The sequence below is a fragment of the Heloderma suspectum genome, chromosome 2 (assembly GCF_057233095.1).
Source record: "Heloderma suspectum isolate Gila_16-S chromosome 2, 16-S_ref, whole genome shotgun sequence".
In the NCBI taxonomy this organism is placed as follows: Eukaryota; Metazoa; Chordata; class Lepidosauria; order Squamata; family Helodermatidae; genus Heloderma; species Heloderma suspectum.
In genome coordinates this window covers 201814111-201837909 of record NC_139459.1, presented here as the reverse complement: position 1 = coordinate 201837909, position 23799 = coordinate 201814111, and the positions used below count along the sequence as shown (strand labels likewise).

At 46.5% G+C, this 23799-nt stretch overlaps 1 protein-coding gene across 3 annotated transcripts; it reads left to right on the top strand.

The window, feature by feature from the left end:
• Positions 1–366: 366 nt before the first annotated feature.
• PYM1 (PYM1 exon junction complex associated factor) lies at positions 367–6136 on the top strand. Of its 3 annotated transcripts, XM_084837357.1 has the most exons (4): positions 367–419; positions 1344–1450; positions 2670–2763; positions 5134–6136. In XM_084837357.1, the coding sequence occupies exons 2-4, from the start codon at positions 1351–1353 to the stop codon at positions 5651–5653; spliced, it is 714 nt and encodes a 237-aa protein (XP_084693483.1). In that variant the 5' UTR covers positions 367–419; positions 1344–1350; the 3' UTR covers positions 5654–6136. The 3 variants fall into 3 exon arrangements, with proteins under 3 accessions (XP_084693483.1, XP_084693482.1, XP_084693480.1); XM_084837356.1 differs by lacking the exon at positions 1344–1450; XM_084837354.1 differs by lacking the exon at positions 367–419 and having other exon boundaries at positions 1007–1450.
• The last annotated feature ends 17663 nt before the right edge of the window (positions 6137–23799 follow it).

Below are 23799 nucleotides of genomic sequence, written 5' to 3'. Positions count from 1 at the left end.
GGCGAGATATACCGTCCTCCTTTCTTGGGGCATTTGTGCTTGACAAGTGTGGAAACGTATGACCATCCCCGGCTGTCACCAACCCTTCCAGACGACGAGGGAGTGAACGGATTAAGAGCGATTTGTTTTTTAAACCCCAAAGCGAGAGCTTTGCCCTCTGCGCGGTTATGAAACAACTGGCGACGCCCATTAACATCCTAGAAACGGGGACCCTCCAAATGGCCCGGTGCATGCTGGGATAGCGAGCCGCCCCACGAAGCAGGGAGGACAGGGCAGCGCGGTCCCTGATTAAAGACAAAATGGCCGCTGAGCCGCTTCTTTTCTCCTCCCATCCGCGCCATATCCGGAGGTGGAGGCAAGACGGCCGGAAGTAGGTCGCGTTTCCAAGATGGCGACTCCCTATGTGACTGATGAAACCGGTGAGTGAGGGAGCCGCGGCCGGGAGAGGAACGGGGGAATCGCGGGCGCTGATTCCCTTCTCCCCGCGCCCTCCGCCAGGCACCCGGCTCGCGTCCGACCGCTACGCCCTCCGGTTCCTCCCCCGTCTCCATCCTGGCGCCCGCCAGGCTCCTCCTCGCGCTCCCATCCTATCTTGTGCCCCGCCCCCTCCCGGGCAGCCCCCTCCCGGCTGCGTCTTCTCCCGCTCTCCGTTCCGCTGTGGCCCCGCCCCCGTCGCGCGTCTGTCCCGCGCCCCGCCCCTTGCAGCCGGAGAACCCGCCCCGCGCCCGGCGAAGCCCGTCCGCCCCTCGCCAGCGGCCTCCGGCTGGGTGCGGGCCGCGGCCGGTGCGGCTCATCTGAGGCCGTGTGTGCGTCGCTTGGAGTTACCCTTGGTACGCACGTGCACGTTCTCATTCATAAATGAGGATAACGCTGAGATAGAAGGTGGGGTCGGCAGCGGCGCATCATGGCATATTTTCTCCTTGCTCTGCGGTGACTCTGCCTGCCGTGCCCAATATTTATATGCAGCCTCTCATTTGAAACAAATCCTGAAACGGTTTGCAGAAGAATAAAAACAGAAATTGCGCACACGCACGCAATGCATGGAAAGATACCTAGGTGGAAAGCAGCCTTCCCCAATACGGTGCCCTCCAGAAGTTTTGGATGACAGCTCCCAGCATTCCTGATCATTGGCCATGCTGGCTGGGGCTGATGGGAATTGAAGGCCAAAACATCTGGACGGCACCAGGCTGGTTTGCGTGTGTGAGTGTTTCCAGGGAACAAATGCAACTTTTCAGCACACGGCCCCGTTTTAAGCCAAATGGCCCTGGATTCTGGCTGCAGATGTTTACTGGTTTCTTCTCTTCCCTCCACACCATCACCCCCTTCCACACCCAATACCAAAGTGGCCAGATGCAAAGGAGGAATTTTAATAGTTGTGCAGAAAATGGAATTTCTGCAGGGATGAGAATAGCTGGACCTGCTGATGTTCCTTCCTCTCTGACTAATCAAGGTACAGATTAGTCTTCCTTTTTCTCCTGGGCCTTTTGGTCAAATGCATGTATAATAAATGGCAGAGCTCAATTTTATTTATTTAATATACTTATCTCCCACCTTTCCTCCAAGCTGCTCAAGGCAGCATACGTGGTTCTTCTTCCCTCCACTTTATCTGAGGTTAGGCTGAGAGACGTTAACTGGCCCAAGGTCACCCACTGAGGTTCATGTCTGAGTTGAGATTTGAACCCAGGTCTTCCCAGTCCTAGTACAACACTAACCACTACATCACACTGGCCTGAATGAAAGGTGCAGTCTGCCCTCTTAGAGGCAGAATGTTGGTGTAGTGTGTACGCGTGTGTGCTTTCCCACATCACATTATGCCATGTTTGGTGCCTTTTGCCACACTTTTTGTAAATTAACTGCTTTGTGCATTACTGCATGCGAAGCACTTAGGTATTTCATTTTCAATATGAGGATAAAAATATTGAGCTATCTTACAGGGTGATTTTAATAATGCAATCCTAGGCATGTCTACTCAGAAGTAACCCCACTGTTTTCAGTGGGACTTACTGTCAGCTAAGTATGTATAGGATTGCAGCCTAAGTGAAGTATTTTGGAAATGTTAGGTGATGTCTTTGAAGAAATCCACTTGTACAGTCATCAAATGTGATGATGGGGCATTTCACATTAGCTTCTACATGCAAGTGCTAGGAATTTGGTAAGATGTGAAGTGGCGAATCAAGCATGGTTAAAATAAGTTTGAACATGTTCCTTCCCAACTGTGCAGGTGAAACCTTCACAGGATTATTTACTTGTTATTTATTTATTTGTTACACTTATATCCCTCCTTTTTTCCCTCCAAGGAGCCCATGGTGGTGTACATGATCCTCCTCCTCCTCTCCATTTTATCCTCACAACAACCCTGTGAGGTAGGTTAGGCTGAGAGTCAGTGACTGGCCCAAAGTCACGCAGTGAGCTTCACAGCCGAGTGGGGACTAGAACCTGGGTCTCCTCAGGCCTAGTCCAACACTAACCATTAAGCCACATTGGCCACACCCCACATCGGGCTGGCTGTGGAATACTGGAATTTTTTTTCTGTCTAAACATGCATAGGATGATACGCTTAAAAGCAATGTTTTAAGAGAACATTGAAAAGCCCACATGGTCACTTAGAAATATTATGGAGAGAGGGAGAATGCAATATTATTTCACAAACTAAAATACTTACGTTTCAGGAAAATACATCGCCTCCACACAGCGTCCAGATGGCACCTGGAGGAAACAAAGGAGGGTGAAAGAAGGCTACATTCCCCAAGAAGAGGTGCCAGTGTAAGTCACTCTCATCTTTGTCATCTAACATACACACACATACACACACTTTTTAGCATCAGAAGCTTGCTCCAAACCATGTATTGTCTTTCTTTAGTGCAAGAAGAATGCACATGACTTGCCTTCTTTCTGGAAATGTGGGTGGTGCCCAACCGTCCTGTATCACGTCTGATCTGTTAAATGGTTAGCCCACCATCTCTATGGCTCCCAGTTGCAACCACACTACTTTCCCGTTTGAGTCCTTCCCTCTGATCTCAGCTTTGCGTTATGATGATCCAGGAAGCTGCTGTGAATTCTATGAATGACAGAGGGGGTACAACAAGACAATGCCATTGAAATTATTTCTTGAAGAATATTCTCTGCCTGCTGGCCACCAGATGACTGGAAATTCTCAATTACTGGAAGCTTGAACGTTTGATGATAAATCCAAATGCAATTGTGCTTACACAGTTCACGTGATCAAGCAATGCCTGGTATAAACAAAGCATGTGAACTCCTAACTCAGTAGTTCTCACTTTAAAAGGGCTTCCATAGATTACCTGCCAAGGGGTTTAACAGAAATGGTAAGCAAACTTGTGCTTGTCTTGAGACATTCTCACCCTTCCTTAAAAAAATAATTTAAAAAATTGGTTGAGAACCAGAGCACATCAGCTATTGTGAGGTATAGAAATGTAATTAATAAATAAACAAACCACATGACTAATTCTAGGGACTGTGTTTCTGAAACAGCTCTCCATGCCGCACAATAGGCCATTTTTGAAATGGGGATTTTCAAAAGCAATTTGTGATATGGTCTGGGGAGGGGTTGTCTGCTGTTTTATAAGGAAAGGTAAAAATTCTCAGGCTTTCCCAAACCCTTAGGCAGAGGCAGGCAACTTCTGCCCCTCCAGATGTTTTGCCATCCAACTCCCATCAGCCCTAGCAAGCATAGCTGACAGTTGTGGGCCAAAACATCTGGAGGGCTGCTGTTGGGCATGCTTAAGGTGTGTGTGTTTTTGGCTCCCAGCCACAGACATTTGAAAATACAGTAGTTTTAGACCATGCTGACTGGGGATGCTGGGAGTTCTAGCCCATCACATCTGGAGGGCACCAGGTTGGGAAAGGCTGCTTTAGACAAATAAATGCTAGTAAGTCTTACATTCTCAATAATCCCCCCCTTCCCTGCCCCCCAAAATGTTATATCCAATAACAAGTGATTAGCCGTGATAGTTGAAATGCATCTTCCCTGTCCAGGAGCAGTAGGCCTCTGAATACCTCGGTTATATGTTTTTCCGTAGCTGCAAGATCAGTCATAGTTATGTTCTAGACATATACTTTTCTTTCCAGCGCTGTTAAACTATTGACCACAAGTGCTGCCTTTGCAACCCAGTTTGTCTATTTTCCTTTGGAGGTGCTAAAGTAGCTAGAAGATGTTTTAGCATAAGGTGACTAAATGTAAAAGTTTAGTTTCATAGGTAATATGAATATGGTTTTAACACTCACATTTCCCTGGCTTTAGAGACACCTTTGATGTATGAACAAAAAATGCCCTGAAGGAAGCCCATCTAGACAAGATTCTCTACCTGCTACCTTACCTTCTTTAATATGTGGTGTACTTCCCCCAGCCATCACTGTGAAGCAGCAGGAAATAAAAAGAACAGCTATGAAGTATTTTGTACCTCCAAAACACAGGTTCATGGGATGATCTCTTCTTCAGAACATCCCTGGGGCTGGCCATTCCTGAAGGGAATACCCCCAGATTGCAGTGGGCCTCGTCCATAAGGTGGCATGGATTGTTTCAGCCACTTGCACATGGGCGGAAAACAAGTGTCCACCTTGGGAAACACAGCTGTACATGTACAGCCTCACCATGGCACCTGCTACTTTATGTGGCAATGCTCATGGGCCGGGCCGGGCCTCCTTTGGTAGCCCTAAACTCAGCACGACAGAAAGTAGCAGGGTGCCACATTCATGAGGGCAACTGCTTTTAGATGAGCTTTATACTCTTTAAAGGCACAATCCTATGCATGTTTAGACAGAAAAAAGGCCTACAAGTCCCAGCATGCTGGCTGGGGCATGCTGGGAGTTGTAGGCCTTTTTTCTGTCTACATCTGCATAGGATTGCGCCCTAAGTAATTGAATCCTCAGTCAGTTGCCAGGGCATCCATCACAACCAGCTTCACACTTACATACCTCTCTCTTCCTCATTTGTGAAAAGTGGAACCTGCAGCTGGAATTACAAAGGGACAGCTCTAATAATTTTTAGTGCCTCCCCAGCTCTACCTTTTTTTAGATACACTGAAGAAAAGATCCCTCCACATTCCCCCCCCCCCGCCCGCCGCATTTCAGGTATTGAAAGAAGAGAGTTCTGATCTCTTTTGTTCCATGCAGGTACGAGAATAAATATGTGAAATTCTTCAAAAGCAAACCAGACCTACCTCCAGGCCTGAATCCAGAGGCCAACACCCCCATCGCCAGGCAAGCTTCAAAGGGACCAGAGAGTGGTGAAATAGGACTCTCCAAGACGGCCAAGAGGAACCTAAAGCGCAAGGAGAAGAGAAAGCAACAGCAGGAGAAAGGGGAGCACGATACTGATGACCTGATCCAGTCACTAGAGAAAACGACCTTGTCAGCGACACTGGGAGGCAACGGGGATGGAAAGTTGGGTGTGTCCGATGGCAGCTCAGGGCCCCCTGCAGGCAGCAGCGATACCTCATCTGCCACTGCCGCAGCCATCTTAGAGAAGAACAAGAAAATCAAAAACCTGAAAAAGAAACTGCGGCAGGTGGAGGAGTTGCAGGCACGGATTGACTCTGGGGAGATCAAGCAACCAACCAAAGAGCAATTGGACAAGCTGGCTCGAAGGAAAGCTTTGGAAGAGGAACTTGAGGACCTGGAATTGGATTTGTAAGGGGTTGGAATTTCAGCCGGACATAGCGTGCATAGGAACAAACCGTCCCCAGAGGAACATTCTGAGAACTGTGCAACACACAGACCAGAAGATGATGTCTTCAGGCTCCTCCTTTGTACCTTTTTATTTTGTTTTACGTTGGGTGCTGTCTGAATTTTTTAAAGTATTTCTTGCAGCTATTGATGTGTTAGCTACCTGAGGACTCTATAAAATGACTTTGCCACCCTCCTACATCCCTTTCTAGTCTCTTCTCCCCCCCCCCCACTTCCTTTTGGGGTGGCTGGCTGGGAATGTCACTTGGCACAGTGGGGCTGACTTCCAGAGGCACCTGAATGGGTGGAGTATTCCATATGTTCTCCCTGCCCCTGTATAATACTCAAACTGTTGTGTTCTCTGTAATGGTCACTCCACCTTCCACCTTCTCTTCTTCCTTCTCATTTTTAAAAAGGATGCAATAATAAAAATTGCAGTAGTGACCTCTGAGTCTAGGGTATAAATATTTTTTCTCCCTTTAGCTTTTTGGAGTCAAGCCAATTTTTAAAAAAAATTCTCTATAGAATCAATACTTGTATAAACAACGTTCCTTTCTTTAGCTGGTGGAGAGTTCGATGTCACTGTTCTCAGTCTGTGGCAGCTGTGAAAAAGGCAAACTTCATGCAAGGGATCTTTAGGAAAGGGATCTAAAAGCTGCAAACATTGACTGTGGCAGGGTGGGCAAAAAAGTAACTCTCCAGATGTTTTGGACTTCAACTCCCAGTATTCCTGGCCATTGGTCATGTTTGCAGGGCCTTCCCGGAGTTGAAGTCCAAAATATCTGGAGATCTACCTTCTGCCTATGGTGTGTCGCTGTTGGCATAGTGTGTGCAGATCTAGTCACCAACGTCTCAAAAAGGATATGATAGAGCTGGAAAAGTTGCAGGAAAAGACAACCAAACCATCAGAGGCGTGGAGCACCTTCCCTGCGAGGAAAGGCTGAAGTATTTCAGGGCTTCTTAGTTTAGAAACAAAGATAATGAAGTGTGGAGAAAGTGGATGGAGAGTTTTTCTCCCTTTTCTCATAATATTAGAACTTAGAGTCATCTTAATGCAGGGCTGGGGAACATGAGCCCCTTTAGATGTTTATGAACTACTTCTCCCATCATCCCTCACCATTGACTAGGCTGGCTGGGGCTGATGAGAACTGGAGGCCAACAACATCTGGAGGGCCACAGGTTCCCCAGTAGATTTGAGCAGACAAGAAAAGACTTCCATAACGCATGTGATCAACATGCGGAATACGCTGTCACAGGCTGTGGGGACAGCTATAAGCTTAGAGGAGGGCTTGGGCGGGGTGGTGGACCCCTTTTCCAATGTGACGGTATCATGTCTACGTGTGCTAAATGTTCTACCACCAACTACTGGAAATTACAATATGTATTGATTAAAATTTTTTTTAAAAAAGTTTAGTTCAGCAGCTGACTCTCTTCCCAGCATTGTACCCCCACACCAGCATTCTTTTCTCCCTCTCCGATAATACTAGTACAGCATTCTCCAACCTGGTATGCTCCAGATGTTTTGGCCAATGGTCAGGAATGCTGGGAGTTAATAGTCCAAAGGATCCGGAGGGCACCAGGTTGGGGAAGGCTGTGCAAGAGTCACCCAAAGAAATGTGATTGGCCGTCAATTCAGAACGGACAAAAGACAGTCCAATTTCACCAAGTGCATAATTTAGTTACAGAATTCAGCACCGCAAAGATATGGGGATGACCAGGCTTCAAAGCCTATAACGGGGGATTGGGCACATTCATAGAGGCTAGGTCTATCAGTAGCTATCAGTCATGGTGGCTCTGTCTGAAGCCTCCATATTCAGAGGCAGTCAACGCCACTGGATATCAGCTGCTGGGAGCAGAGAGACGGCAGGAGAGGGCTCTTGCCCTCATGGCCTGCTTGAGGAGGCATCCGCTTGGCCACTGCGGGAAGCAAGATGCTGGACTCCGTGGACCTTTGGCCTGATCCAACACGGCTCTTCTTATGGTCTCCATTTCAGAGAACTAATTTAACTGCATTCTTCAAGCAAGTGTTCAGTTTGAGTAGTGGAACTCCTTTCTTTCTTGCTCTGTCTAGCGTTGGCATCATGGATTGGTAGCCTTGCTACAGTCTCTCCTGGCCTCTGGCCCTGAGCAAACAGCTGTCGTTCTCCAAAACCAGGTGCCGCTCAGTTATACCAAAGCCTGTTTTTGAGTAGATGAGAACAGCGATCATTTCTTTAAAGAGCAAAATAAAGAAGCAGACTGGAACACAAGATTAACTGAGGAATAATATTTACACAAGTCTGAAGTAGGAGCAGTCTTGTTCGCCCTTGTAATCTTTGTCCAGCAGGTGGTGCTAGAAGGTCTTACTAACTGGGCATAGAATAGTGCTTTTATCCAAATGTGGTGGAGCTGCTGTTTTGCAGCTTCCCGAACCTTTTCTGTAGATATGAATGTGTGTGTATTGTTGGGGGCTGCAAAGTATCTGCCTCTTCTTTTTAAAAGGAAAAATGCCAAAGTTGGTTGGTAAATTTGCAGCTGCCTTTTTAGGTCAGTGTGGCTGGCAGTGAGTTTGGAGAGTGCAGCTGACCTAGTTCCCATCCCAGACTCTGATTTTTCCACCGGACAGCATTGCCACCCAATACTTCAGGGCAGCCAATGCTCCACATTCCTTAGGATCATTATGAGGACAGGTCACTGAGATCATGGCTGAGGATAAAACACTTTTTCCACAGTGCTGCGATTACAAGTCTCTCCATGTTTTGGTTTTTCCCCTCAGCTTACAGGGTTACTGCAGACAGCTGCCCACAAGTGGCACACACTTCCCATTTAGACACCGAGTGGTGCACTGGAGGCTGAAATCTTCGTTTGGGTCACCACTGTCCTGTATTGGTAGCTACGGTTGCTGATACAGGCATTGAAAGATCGTGCTTGTCACTTTAAAGGCACCGGGGTGTCCAGCTGCTGTTCCTCCTGCTCTGCCACTCCCTTTACCCCAGCAGTAGTGAACCTGTGGCCCTCCTGTTGTTGTTGGACTCCAACTTCCATTAGCCCCCAGCTAGCAGGGCCGATGGTTGTGGATGTTGCGAGTTGTAGTCCAACAATACTTGGAGAGCTGCTGGTTCCTCACACCTGCTTTACCTGCACTTTCTCTCCTGTAGGACCCCACTTTTGCTCCACAACAGACAGAAGAAAATGGCCAAAGGGAAGATCAGCAAGAAAAAGAGGACATGGTCACCACTTCTCCAGCTGCTCCTCTACTAGTCCAGTCTCCTGCCTTCTCCTGTCATCTGCTGAAGCAACAGGGGTTCCACATTTTCCCATAGCAGGCTAGAAGCAGAGGGTGGCTGATAGGATCAGGTGAGATGCAGGCTGGGAGAAGCAGCTGTGTCCCTAATAGGAACAGACGAGATTTGCAGGGGACATCACGGCAACTGTACTGCCAACCCTGTGATCCCTATATCTACATCATCAGCTAATTTTCAACATGGGCTGTATTTTGAATGTAGCTATGACCTTTTTAAACCTACCTTTCCTCCAAGGAGCTGAGGGTAGCATTTATGGGTCTACCCATCCCTGATTTTATCCTCGCAACAAACTGGTGCGATAGGCTAGGCTGAGAGAGAGAAACCAGCTCATGGTTTCATGGCTGTGAGGATTTGAAGCTGGATCTCCCCAGTCCTAGTCTGATGCTCAGAATGGAGTCAGGACTAAAGCCTCTGCTCACTGACCCATTTCTGCCTGAGCCAAGCAACATCCCAAGTGCTCTTTAACTCCTTTCTCCAGTGTGTGAATAGCAACTGAGGCTTTGCCGTTGCTCAACACAAACAGGCAAGTACTCTCTAATCTCAGCTGGCCTTCCTCTTTCCCATGATCACACACAGTATGAACTGCAACACAGGCTCTGTCAGAGTTCTCACCTGCTCACTTCTGTCCCAGTGATGACCTCATTTCTGTAGTAAGTGTGCACACCCACCCACCCACCCACAAACACAGAGTTTCCTGTCTGGATAGTTCCCTGCTGCACACTGGGTGTTGTACTTATCCAGTGTGCCCTTGCAAATGAGTGTGCAGGATGCTGAATTTTAAAATATTTTGCCCAACTGACTGTTATTGTCCAGGGGGAAGGCATGTACTCTTGTGAGTTCAGGAGCCATCTCTGCACCATCTTGGGACATCTTGAATTACTGCTTGATCTCATCCAGCAGGTTACTACCAGACGGGAAGTACAAACTATACTGGGAACAGAGGCATTTTTGTAGTACTAGTGGTATTCCTAAGAGGCAATTTTAGATTATGAGGAATCAGCACTGGAACTCCTTCCTAAAGAAAGGAAAAGGAAACATCCAGTCTCTGCTGGTGAAGAGCAGATGTGCCCCCAAAGCTTTCCAGATGTGCCTGGAATCTGGCCAGAGAGAAACTCCCCTGATGCTTCTCTGAGTGCAGATATTCTCTGCCAAGCATAAAGGGAAGATGTGCACCTCTTGTGCACATATTTCCTATGGAGGTGTTCAAACAGGCTGCTTCCCTGAAACCAGAAACAGATGCTGCCTTTTCACAGTGCGGAAAGTATAATGATGGAGTCACCATTACCTTCAGCATGTACATTAATTCCCTTTTGTATCTGGCAAAAAGGTTTTGGTAGCGCATCACAAACCTGCAAAACTAGTTTGACCGGGGATGTTAGTAAGGCAAAGCAGCCTTAAGAACGTAACAGCCATGCTGATCAGATCAAGGGTCCATCTAGTCCAGCATTCTGTTCACACAGTGGCCAACCAGCTGTTGATGGGAAACCCACAAGCAGGACACGAGTGCAATGTGTTCCCCAGCAACTGGTGTCCATAGGCATACTACCTCTGGTACTGGAGGTGGTACATAGCCATCAGGACTAGTAGCCACTGATAACTTTCTCCTCCAGGAGAAGCCTTCCCCAACCTGGTGCCTTCCGAATGTGTTGGATTATAACTCCCTTCAGCCCCAGCCAACATGGTGAATGTTTGGGGATGATGGGAGTTATAGTCCAAAGCATTTCCAGGGTACCAAGTTGGGGAAGGCCAGTCAACGCACTCTGGTTAGTAACACTTTCAGCACATCACCTTTAATATTCTAGGTTGGGAAAAACACTTGTCTGCAGCCTGAGATGGCAACTTCAGCAAGGTCCCCTGGCTATTTACTTACCTGTTTTCACTTTTAATTTGCTTCAGCCGTTCATTTTCCTGGCAGTTGGCAAAAGATGATGGAAATAAGCAGGTCAGGACTGAGATTAAATTGTCACCCAGAGTCAAGTTGACTAGTAATGCTGCTTTTAAAAATTATTTTAGGGCTGGCTGTCAATAAAAATAAAATTGTATCAAAAGATGTAGATTCTAAATAGTGAAGCATGCTTTATTTTTGGATGATGTATGCATGTGCAGGGCAAGCCTCATCTTAGAAGAAGCACTCCACATTCTCTTTCCCATAGGAGGGAATGCCTCTTGCATTTTTTCATAATTACTAGTTTTTTTTAATCTGCTGACCAATTATCTAGCGGACTTTAGACTAAACATTGCAGTCCTAATTTATTTTATTTGCCTTTGTTGGGATGGAATTCTTTTGCAAACCCCTACCTGGCACAGAGGGCTTTTAGATCTCTAGAGATACAGCTTTATACCCCCAGTCTGTCTATTTATTTGTTAAATTTATATCTTGCATTTCCTCAAAGGAGCCCAAGTTACATGCTCCTCCTCCTCTCCACTTTATCCTCATCACAACCCTGTGAGGTAGGTTAGGCTGAGAGTTAGTGACTGGCCCAGAGTCACCCAGTGAGTTTCATGGCCGAGTGGGGACTAGAACCCAGGTCTCCTGAGTTCCAGTCAAGCATTCTAACTGCTACACCACACTGGCTCTGTCAGATAGAGGCCTCTATTAACATAAAGCAGAATGTTAACTCTATTGTTTCCAGTGAGTTTAAGCATACTTGAGTCTGTGCTTGATTATGGCCAGACATTAGGAGTGGCTTAGCAAACCTTTGCTAACATAAGGAACTAAGCCAGCCTTCCCCAGCCTGGTGCCCTCCAGATGCCTTGGACTGCAATTTCTATCATCCCCAGCCAGCATGGTATTTGCTTGGGAGGGGGAAATCCCCCATTTCCTCCCAATGCAAAAAGTACCTTCAGAGGGAAGATTTTCTTCAGGGCCATAGCAGGAGAGAAAAAAGTTGCATTCCCTCCTCCATGCCTGCTGTGATGCCTATAACTATCAAACACACCCATCAGCTGATGTTATTTGCATTTTTTTAAAACCTGTGTATGAAATTCAAAGGTGGTTTTTCCATCATCTCTAATTTAATCCTCAATGTATTGCCAGATAGTTAGCATGGTTCAGTGGCTAGTGTGTCATTTAGGTTCAGTCCCTGTTCAGTCATGAAGCTTCCTGGGTAACTTTGAGCCAATACGTATTTCTCATCCTAACCTACTTCACAGGGTTGTTGTGAAGATAAAATTAGATAATTCCAATGGGTATTGCTCTGAACATCTTGGAAGAAGGACAGGATATAGATGTGAATGATAAATTGAAACCCTTTCTCCACTAGTTTAATTTGAAATAACTTAGATAGGAACCCTTTTATTTTAGACTCAGATTCCATCATTTTTCTAAATGGTTAGCTCATATTTGTGTGTTACCCCTTTAATTTCTGAAACAGGAAATGCTATTTATTTGAAAACTGAGAGAAGGGAGCAGGGGAAAGACACATTGGTCCATGGTGATGGTAGCAGTGGTCTGATAGATGTATCATCGGATACCAAACTTGTAATGTAGAGAATCTTGTTTTCTTCCCATGAGAAGGAAATGCTTGGTGTCTATTACTTAAAGTAAAAACAAACGTGGGTAATAAAGGCTGACTGGGACATGTTGAACTGCGTAGGTTAATTTGTAAGGAGCACGTAAGTAGGTTGGATGAGTTGCTTTTAGCCCCTTCCAAATTTGATTCAGGGTGCAATCCTATGCATGTTTAGGCAGAAAAAAGTCCTATAACTCCCAGCATGCTCCAGGCAGACTTTTTTCTGTCTAAACATGCATAGGATTGCACCCTTAGGAGGAGAAATAAGGTTTCTGAGATATGGTTATGTGTGCATATGGAGTTGCTTTACACCAGCCTTCCTCAACCTGGTGCCCTCCAAATGTGCTGGGCTTCAACTCCCATCTCTAGGAATGCTGGGAGTTGTAGTCCCAAACATCAGGAGGGCACCAGGTTGGGGAAGCCTGCCTTACACTGTCACAGACCATTGGTTCAACTAGTCCAGTGCTGCTTACTCTCACTGGCAGCCGCTTTCCAGGATTTGTGTGTGTGTTTTCTCAGCATGGTGGCCAGATTTCCTTTAAATGGAGCTACCAGGGCTTCCTCCTGTAGACTGCTGATCATCCTCCCCTCACAGTGTAAATACACTCCCTCCCTCTTGGAACATCTGTCTTGCACTAGCGATAGCTACAAAAGCAGCTGTATTCTCTAGTGTCCTCTATTTCCTCACAGCTGGCCATGTTTGTTGCAATTGTTTTTATTTTGATGTATACTCTGTCACTAAGACACAGGGTGAATAATAAAATTTTCTTATCTTTTTTTTTTTTAACCTCATCATTGATAATCCTGCTGGCTGTGTTACATCTGAAAGAGGAAGGGAAGACCTCGAGGATTAGAATCTATCATAGCTGATGAGTCATAGGAATATCAGAAGTTGCCTTATAGTGAGTCACCATTGGTCCATCTAGCTCACTATCAAATTCAGCCTGCCAGGCCTCCCCATCCAGCTCATGGAGGCCTCCACTGAGGCCTCTCCCCAGAGTCCCTGAAGAGAGAGAGAGAAGAGTCAGCTCTGGTGGGAGTCACCTCCTCAAGGTGCCTGGTGCCTCGTGAAGGGGGGCTTCCCGCAAGCCCGTCACCCCTCACCTTCCCTGGCATCTTGAAGCCGCGGCTCAGTCAGCTTATCTCACTCCTCGCCTTTCCTGTTGGGAAAAGGCAAGGCCCAACCAAAGCTGGCTCACTGGGGAGCTGCCTGCCGCCTCAAGGCGGAGCACTTCAACTGGAGGCTCCACTGAGCTGGGCAGGGCACGGAGGGGAGATGGCAGTGAGGGAAGGTGTAAGCGGCCAGGCTAACAAAACCCTCTGCTTGCTAGTTTCCCCCTAGCTACATATCCACTTTGTAGCTGATACAGAAAGCCTCTGCTAAACTCCAGTATCATTCCTCTTCTCCTATGGGTATCTACACCAGAGCCCCTCCATTGCATGATTTCTTAGCGTGTTACTTTCTTCCTTTTTAACTTACTTTGGCCCTCCACATTGGCTAGACTTTTAGGGTGCAATCCTATGCATGTTTCGACAGAAAAAAAGTCCTACAACTCCCAGCATACTCCAGGCAGCCATGCTGGCTGGGCAATGCTGGGAGTTACAGGACTTTTTTCTGTTTAAACATGCATAGGCTTGCACCCTTAATTTCTGAGGCAGACTTAGATGATTTTGTGCAGTTCGCTGCGCTCTGCTGCAGACACTGCTAAAAGTGATAGGCTATGCCAACTTTAAAAGGGAGGAGGATGTGCCTTTCTTTTGGGAGTGACTGAGGGTGCTTCCAGATGAGACTTTTATGGCAGTATTGTCCTGATTCATTCACAGAATTATATAGGGGATCCAGATGATGGCGTCCTCTACTCGTAACCTTCCCGTGTTTTCCTACTGCTTCTTCCATCTTATCTCTTACCGAAGAAAATCCATTAAGAAAGAAAAGACTGAATAGCTGCACAATACACTCTCACTGGTAGCACTAGAAGCACCCCTAGCTTCTGGTTGTGCAAAATATGTGTGTGTGTGTGTGTGTGGAAGAGTAGAAATGCAGTGACAGGGGAACAGCTTTAAAAAAAAAGTCAACCTAATATTGCAATATTGATCTCCTCCATTTTCCCCTCCTCTAAACATATAAACTTAGGAAAGAAAGGACTTTTTTCTTTCTAAACATGCATAGGATTGTGCCCTTAAAAATTTGCTCCTAACATTTAAAAATTAACTTTAGACATAGGGATTGTCTAATTAGCTTTAAACATGAATGAAGTGTTGCATGTTACCTGGAAGTATGTGCAGTTATTATAATTGGTCCAATATAACACAGGATTAATATCTGTAAAATGAATATTATATTCCCAAGGAGAGTCACTTTCTTCACTCTTCATGGGTGAATATGGATCTAGTTACTTGTGTGAATACAAAAAATTAGGGTCTTTTAGGTGGAACAAATATATTCTCCTCTCTCTGGTCAGGATGCATGCTTCATATCTTGGTTCCTGCAAAAGTAGGGGTGTGTGTGTATAAATGAACAAATTAGTGAGCGAGCCAGAGCACTGGTGACTTCTCAAACGGAATAAGCACTCTCCCCTCAAAAAAATGAGTGCATACAACACATACTAAAGGCAGGCATATACTTTAAATAACAGCTAGTCTCTTTGCCTGGGGTGAATTAGAAATGCCTCCAAGTGACTAGGCAGGGACATTTCTGTAAACCAGAAAAAGAGGCATTCTACCACTTCTTCAGGCTATTCATGTGCCACAAATGACTAACAGAAGTGTGCGTGGGCAGACAAGCTGGTCAAAATGCTTGTGGTGGCCCAGTAACTTTGGTGAACATATTTGAAAAGCTGTGTTAAAGGGATTTCAAAGCCTAGAAGTTAAACAGCCCCTCTCATGGTGTCCCACTGAGCTAATACATCCTTGGCTTTTTGTTCTCCACTTAAGTCATAGTCATTCTCCTTCTCTGTTCTTCTTGGAGTGCTTGATGAATTCCAGATGTGGAAAGGCCCAGCTGTAAGTTCACAAAGGTTAATGATCTGCAGCTCCTTCTTACTTTCTTGAGAGTTTCTTTCTTTCTTTTTTTGGTGTGCAGTAGCAACAGTATTTGTTAAGGATAAAGTTTATAACTAATTTAAAAGTTCATAGTCGCGGGGGTGGGTGGGGAAGCAGTGAATGTCTTGGGGACGTTTCCATGGTGACTAGTGCATGACTAACCCGTGCATATGCCAAAAGGCAAAGAGGTTCTGGTCTGGCTTCAAAAACATCACAGGAAATATCTTGGGATGTGTCTGATAAGTAAAAGAGGTAACTGACTGGGATTAGTGCAACTCATTTCTGCAGACAAGCAAGGCGTTGTTTCCCAAACTGATAGTGAATGCAAAGTTTATCCCACGCTCCCACCCCACACAAACATTTAAAAGTGGAGGTACATGCCACACTCCCACTTGGATTACTTTTGCAATGTAAAAGAGTAAGCATTACCTGCCTTTGGAGATTCCACCTCCTGTGTTTTCTGTTTTCTGATTTTGTTTTTTGCTTTCACCAAATTTTATTTTAATTCTGATTTCAGGCTCTCCTTTCATTGTTGTTGTTGTTGTTCAGTCGTTCAGTCGTGTCCGACTCTTCGTGACCCCATGGACCATAGCACGCCAGGCCTTCCTGTCCTGCGCTCTCTCCCGGAGCATGCTCAAGTTCATCTCCTTTCATTACTTAAGTCCAAATAAACCGATCAATTGATGTTCATAAATGAAAATATTAAATACTTTTGTGTGAGTCGTGACTGCAGACTGAAAGATCAGCCTAGATCCATGACTTGTACTGGTGTAACGGGCAGCCTCTTCTGGCAGGGAAAGAATCCTGCTGCATCTCATCATCAAGAATGATTGAATGGTCAATTGATGCACAACACAGCAGCAGGTTCGCACCTCACTTTAAGCCATGATGGTTTATAAGCTAGTCACAGTAGTTTACAAGCTACTGTATCCCCCACACGATTGGACAAACAAGCTACTATGTGCAGCTTATTTTCCCCACCCTCCTCCCTCTACAGTCCTCCCACTCAGCTGGGATGGTACCCTGGCTTCCTTTGCATTAGAAACCAAATCCCAGCATTCCCTGCACCGCTGCTATGTCACCTGCATCTCTCCGATTGGCCTGTCTCGCACTAGGGGCGTATTCTTCTGTCTCTTGTGTCTTTGGGATCCCTGCCATTACCAGTACATTGTTACCAGCTTTTCTGCTCCCCCGCTGCCTGACCCAACCAGCGGTATCTCAATCCTCAAGGCGTTCCTTCCTGCTCCTGCTCCCTCCTGCCACCACCGCTGCCCAGTTCCCAGCCAGTTTTCAAAGCCATCCCCTTATCCCTGCCCCTGCACACCAAAGGGAGGGCGGTTGGGGCTCTAATTCCTTGTCAGTTTGTTTTGTTGTTGTTTATTCGGTCAGTCGTTTCCGACTCTTCATGACTTCATGGACCAGCCCACGCCAGAGCTTCCTGTCGGCTGTCACCACCCAGCTCCCCCAAGGTTGAGTCCGTCACCTCCAGAGTATCATCCATCCATCCATCTTGCTCTTGTTCGGCCCCTCTTCCTTCTGCCTTCCACTTCCCTAGCATCAGCATCTTCTCCAGGGTATCCTGTCTTCTCATGATGTGGCCAAAGTACTTCAGTTTTGCCTTTCATATAATTCCCTCAAGTGAGCAGTCTGGCTTTATTTCCTGGAGTATGGACGGGTTTGATCTTCTTGCAGTCCAAGGCACTCTCAGAATTTTCCTCCAGCACCACAGTTCAAAAGCATCTATCTTCCTTCGCTCAGCCTTCCTTATGGTCCATCTCTCGCAGCCATAGGTACTACGGGGAATACCATTGCTTTAACTATGCGGACCTTTGTTGTCAGTGTGATGTCTCTGCTCTTCAGTATTTTATCAAGATTTGTCATTGCTGTCCTCCCAAGAAGTAAATGTCTTCTGATTTCCTGGCTGCAGTCAGCATCTGCAGTAATAGAAAGACAAAGTCTGTCACTGCCTCCATGTTTTCTCCCTCTATTTGCCAGTTATCAATCAAGCTGGTTGCCATAATCTTGTTTGTTTGTTTTTTGAGGTTTAACTGCAACCCAGCTTTTGCACTTTCTTCTTTCACCTTCGTCATGAGGTTCCTCAGCTCCTCCTCGCTTTCAGCCATCAAAGTGGTATCATCTGCATATCTGAGATTCTTAATGTTTCTTCCAGCGATTTTAACTCCAGCCTTGGCTTCATCAAGCCCAGCACGTCACATGATGTGTTCTGCGTACAGGTTGAATAGGTAGGGTGAGAGTATACAACCCTGCCGTACTCCTTTCCCAATCTTAAACCAGTCCGTTGATCCGTGGTCTGTTCTTACCGTTGCTACTTGGTCGTTATACAGATTCCTCAGGAGGCAGACAAGATGATTTGGTATCCCCATACCACCAAGAACTTGCCACAATTTGTTATGATCCACACAGTCAAAGGCTTTTTGTTGTTCAGTCGTTCAGTCGTGTCTGACTCTTCGTGACCCCATGGACCATAGCACGCCAGGCCGTCCTGTCCTCCGCTCTCTCCCGGAGTGTGCTCAAGTTCATATTCATTGCATCCGTGATGCTATCTAGCCATCTCATCCTCTGCCATCCCCTTCTCCTTTTGCCTTCAGTCTTTCCCAGCATCAGGGTCTTTTCCAGAGAGTTTTCTCTTCGCATTAGGTGGCCAAAATATTGGAGCTTCAGCTTCAGTATCTGTCCTTCCAATGAGCACTCAGGGTTGATTTCCTTTAGGATGGACTGATTTGACCTCCTTGCAGTCCAGGGGACTCGTAAGAGTCTTCTCCAGCACCACAGTTCGAAAGCATCAATTCTTCGGCGCTCAGCCTTCCTTATAGTCCAGCTCTCACAGCCATACGTTGCTACTGTGAAAACCATAGCTTTGATTAGACGGACCTTTGTCGGCAAGGTGATGTCTCTGCTTCTTACTCTGCTGTCTAGGTTTGCCATAGCTTTCCTCCCAAGGAGCAAGCGTCTTTTAATTTCATGGCTACAGTCACCATCTGCAGTGATCTTGGAGCCCAAGAAAGTAAAATCTGTCACTGCTTCCATTTCTTCCCCTTCTATATGCCAGGAAGTGATGGGGCCAGATGCCATGATCTTAGTTTTTTTAATGTTGAGTTTCAAACCAGCTTTTGCACTCTCCTCTTTCACCCTCAACAAGAGGCTCTTTAGATCCTCTTCGCTTTCTGCCATCAGGGTGGTATCGTCTGCATTAGAATAGTCAATAAAACAGAAATAGATGTTTTTCTGAAACTCCCTGGCTTTCTCCATTATCCAGCGGATATTGGCAATTTGGTCTCTAGTTCCTCTGCCTTTTCTAAACCCAGCTTGTACATCTGGCAATTCTCGTTCCATGAATTGCTGGAGTCTACCTTGCAAGATCTTGAGCATTACCTTACTGGCATGTGAAATAAGTGCCACTGTTCGATAGTTTGAACATTCTTTGGTGCTTCCCTTTTTTGGTATGGGGATATAAGTTGATCTTTTCCAATCTGTTGGCCATTCTTGTGTTTTCCAAATTTGCTGGCATATGGCATGCATCACCTTGACAGCATCATCTTGCAAGATTTCAAACAGTTCAGCTGGGATACCGTCGTCTCCTGCTGCCTTGTTATTAGCAATGCTTCTTAAGGCCCATTCAACCTCACTCTTCAAGATGTCTGGCTCTAGCAGTTTGTCAGTTTGCTGGGGCAAAATTTTATACACAAGGTCTCCTCATGGGGAGCCTCCAAGTGCTGTACTGGATAATTGCGCAACTTTCCTTTTCCATGGAAAAGTGACCAGAAACCAACTGCTTGCTACCCTTTCACTCCCTTCACTACCCTGCCCCCCTCTTCATCTTCCCTTCCCAGAGTGCAATCTGTTGCTAAGCAGATCTTGGAAGCAGAGATCTGCCGACTGGATCAGAGCAGCAGCAGCAGTTTTGACTGTTCTTGCCAAGCAACTCTGTAGGTGATCTTTAAACCATCCTTTAAACCACTGTGGAGCACCAGATGACATGATAAGCCATGATGGTTTAAATAAACCTTACTGTAGGCCATGGCTTATCAGGGTGGCTTATTTTGGCTTAATAAGGCACCGTGGTCGGGGAAAACTGCTCGCAGACAACATGACAAACCATGGTGGTTTATAAGCTACTGTGAGTAACTCATAAACCACCATGGCTTAAAGTGACATGCGAACCCAGCCAGAGATAAGGCAGGATTACCCACGCCTGGCATCACCATGTGGCACCCACGCCAGGATCCCAGTATAATGACAAGACCCACCATTGACATCTCTCCTAGGCCCCCTTTTAAATAGTGCTTTTTCTGGGGTTCCAATGAACACTGGAAGGCTAGGAGCAGCTGCCACATTAATTCCCTACAATGTCTCCTGGAGCACTGCTACATTTGGGGAACACAGGAAACTGCCTTATACTGAATCAGGCCATGGGCCCATCTAGCCCATGACACTGACCAGCAGCAGCTCTCCAGGGTTTCACACAGCTCCAGGGAGGAGCTGCAGCTCAGTGGTAGAGCGCATGCTCACATTCAATCCCCAGCATCTCCCAGTAGGGCTGGAAGTAACCCTCCCTGCAACCATGGAGAGTCACTACCAGTCAGTGTCAACAGTACTGGGCTAGATGGACCAACAGTCTGAGTCAGTGACTAGGTTTGCATGATCACGGAGGGGGAAATATGCCATGATGATTTATTTTCACCAGTCACATGCCAGGGAGATTTGCATAATTACCCTCGCCACTGCAGCTTGCCATGCCATGTGAACCCAGCAGGGGTGGCTTGTTGCCTTGGGTAACAAGCCACCCAGAACCCATGGGCTGTTGTAGGGTTCTAGGTTGTAGGGTTCCAGCACACACAGTGGGGGAAATAAGCCACTGTGGGTTATTTCCCCCTTCGTTATCATGCAAACAGGCCCAATATCAGGAAGCTTCCTACATTTCCAGCTTCCTATAGAGCTGGAAAAGGTGTTAGAGCTGGAAAAGATGCAGAAAAGAGCAACTAAAATGATCAAGGGGCTGGAGCATCCCCCCATGAGAGAAGGTTACAACAGCTGTGATTGTTTAGCTTGGAAAAAAGGAGGGTAAGGGGAGACATGATATAGGTCTACAAAATTACGCATGGTGTGGAGAATGTGGATAGGGAGACATTTTTCTCCCTCTCTCAAAATACTAGAACCCAGGGTCATCCCATGAAGCTGATTGGTGGGAGATTCAGGACGGATAAAAGGAAGTACTTCTGTACACAGCACATAGTTAAACTATGGAATTCGCTACCACAGGAAGTAGTGATGGCCACCAGTTTGGGTGGCTTTAAATGGGAGTTAGACAAATTCCTGGAGGAAAAGGCTATCAATGGCTACTAGCCTTGATAGCTATGTGCTACCTCCAGTACTGGAGGCAGTGAGCCTATGTACGCCAGTTGCTGAGGAGCATGGGTATGAGGGTGCTGTTGTGCTCATGCTATGCTTGTGGGTCCCTGGTCAACAGCTGGTTGGCCGCTGTGTGAATGGAATGCTGGACTAGATGGGCTCTTGGTCTGATCCAGCAGGGCTCTTCTTATGTTCTTATGTTCCTCCAATGTAGCATTGGTCCAGGGCAGTGTGGGAAATTAAAATGGTGGGCACTTCGAGAGAGAGTAATCTGGAGCTTATTAGAGCACAGCTGCTGTTGCTGCCGGCCCATACAAGGAGATAAACCTACTGGGAGGCCACTAATGTAGGAGTGGCTCTCCTGAGGGCATTTTGCCAGGGGCCCCTTCAAACATGGAGCTGGCCCTGGCCTTGGCATTACACCACTTCCCACCCCCCCAGATGTTCAGTGGAAGTGTCAGGGTGGACAGTGAGCCCATAGAATCCCAGAGTAGTTCTGATTCTGAGGAAGAGCAGTCGCTCCTGGGAGAGGAGCACGCTGTTCTTTTCCAGGGCCAACAGCTGACGGAGATTCCTCCCACCAGCATTCCTAGCTTAGATAGCAGTCCAGGGAGTGACAGAGCGCGGATAGCAGACTTGGTGGACGCACGACACTGACGCAGAGAGCGGCGCCAAATGGAGGGCGCAGAAAGGAGGCGTAGTGCCCGGTTGGCGCGCAAACAACGGCTGCGCCCAGAGGATCCAAGGGAAAAGGGGAGGGACTCTCCCTAGTCCTTACGTTCAGGGGTCTGCCAGTAATTCCCTTTCAAACGGGGACCAACTATTCCAACTTAGGGCATAGGTACTGTGCTGCTCAGATCTAGTTGCAAATGGTAGAGTTGTTAAGTTGTAAAAGAAGAATAAAGCTTTGAAAGGAATCCCTTTGTCTATGTCTGGACTTGGCTACTGGATTAGACTGAGAGAGGCCTCCAAGGAGCCCTTGACAGGAAGGAGGCAAACCCTGAGCAAAGAATCACACAGAGATGCAGGGTGCAGCCTCTGCTACAGACGGAGCACCTAGAGCTCAGGGGAATCTTGAGTTATTTATTTTGTTTCTTACTGCATATGGGAATCTGTGTGCCCTAGCATGAAGCCAGGAAGCCTCGCTCTTTAAGGCCTTCTACTCAAGAGAGCCCTGCGCAAGAGTGATGGATGATCTGATACAAGGAAAATTAAGCTATGATCACATGCAAAGAAGGGACAGGCCTCCCTGCACAGGAAATCAACATTCAAATGTAATTTCTCTCAGCATGGTACAAGTTTACAAAGTGCCACCCACCCCTGCCCACCACGATCCCTTCTTTGTTTTGAAAATCTGGAGGATTTATTGGTATCCTTAAGCTTCTTTAGGTCCCTGTTTAAGCTCCTTATGTTTCTGGCTGCATGATTCCTATTCATGGGCAGACATTACAGTATGGCATGTTAGGTATAGTTATTAAACACAAGTGACAAATGCTCTTTAGACACTGCTCCCTGTCCCTGTTATCTAGTCTAGTGTCAGTTTTTCTATGTATTCTGGAGACCACAGGTCTAAGACATTTGCTTCACTTATGATCTAGTGCAGCTTTTCCCAGCCTGGTGCCTTCCAGATGTGTTGAACTACAACTCCCAGCATCGCCCACCCAACTGTGCTGGCTGGGGGATGCTGGGAGTTGTAGTCCAACACATCTGGACAGTACTAGGTTGGAGTAGACAGTTCTAGTGCCTGTCAATCCTGTCAACAGCACTGGTTCCTGCAATCCCTGAAATCTCAATGTGCCTGATTATTGATGATTATGGTCTTATCCCTCTCTCCCTGCTGCTAATTGGCTGCCATGTCCTGTGCAGAAGAAATTCCAGTAAGACCTCAGGAACTTCGGGACTTGTCATTCTTGAGAAAGCATGTGACATACAATGATTTCCAGAGGGTAGCCATATTAGTCTATTGCACCCCAAACAGCAGTCTTGTGGCACCTTCAAGATTTAAAAAATTATTCTGGCCTAAGCTTTTGTGGACAATAGTCCACTTCATCTGATGTGTAGAATATTGTGAAGAGTTTCATGTTTATATATCGTACATAAGAGGATGGTCGGGAAGAAATAGAAACAATGAGATAAGAAGGAAATTAAATCCAGAAAGTGAAAATCACATTATTAACTATGGTCATTCACAATGGAGTAGCTGTTGATTACACAGACATCCTGGCACAAGGTAGGTCAATTAACACATGTAGTGTGATAGAATTAAATCTGCATTTTAGCCAAATGGAGTTTCTCACCCCTGCATGACAAGCTGAAGCTGCTGAACTTCCCTCTTCTACACAACTGTTAAGTGCCCAGGAGTCCTATCCCTTTTTGCGGCTGGACACCCTGTTAATGCACTTGTGAAAATGCCAGTTCTTGACACATGTCTAGCCAGGGAGCTGTTTTGGAGCTTTTTAACTATGTGCTGTTCTAGCAAATACATTTGCTTGTTTGCCCACATCCTTCCTCTTAAGTGAGGAAAGAATGATTAAAGGAGAAGAAAATAAAGTGCTAGCTCAGGACGTGGTGTTTCACTTGCTTGCTTTGTGCCACAGACTTCCCTATCTGACCTTGAGTGAATCACTTGCAGTATGTGTCCCTGCTCCTCACTGATGAGAACGGGGTGCATCAAACAAGGCCCGTGTGAATGTGCACTTCACGTTCTCTCCCCCAAGAGGCCCACACAGGCCATATGCCTACGTACACAGCATAGGCATATGGACACACCAAGCTATGGGTATACGTGCATAAAGGTTCTCATGAAAATATGTACTTTTAATAAGTTGTACCACTCTCTCTCTCTCTCTCTCTCTCATGGCCCCTTTATCAAGGCAAGGCAAGATAAAGAGCAGAGTAGAAGGCTG

What these genes read in the sequence shown, in the direction of transcription:
- PYM1 (XM_084837354.1), top strand. Translation starts at nt 1,102, where the DNA reads ATGACAGCTCCCAGCATTCCTGATCATTGGCCATGCTGGCTGGGGCTG. An exon ending in TTCCTCTCTGACTAATCAAG is followed by an intron (nt 1,451 to 2,669) that starts GTACAGATTAGT and finishes CTTACGTTTCAG; the next exon opens with GAAAATACATCGCCTCCACA. An exon ending in CCCCAAGAAGAGGTGCCAGT is followed by an intron (nt 2,764 to 5,133) that starts GTAAGTCACTCT and finishes TGTTCCATGCAG; the next exon opens with GTACGAGAATAAATATGTGA.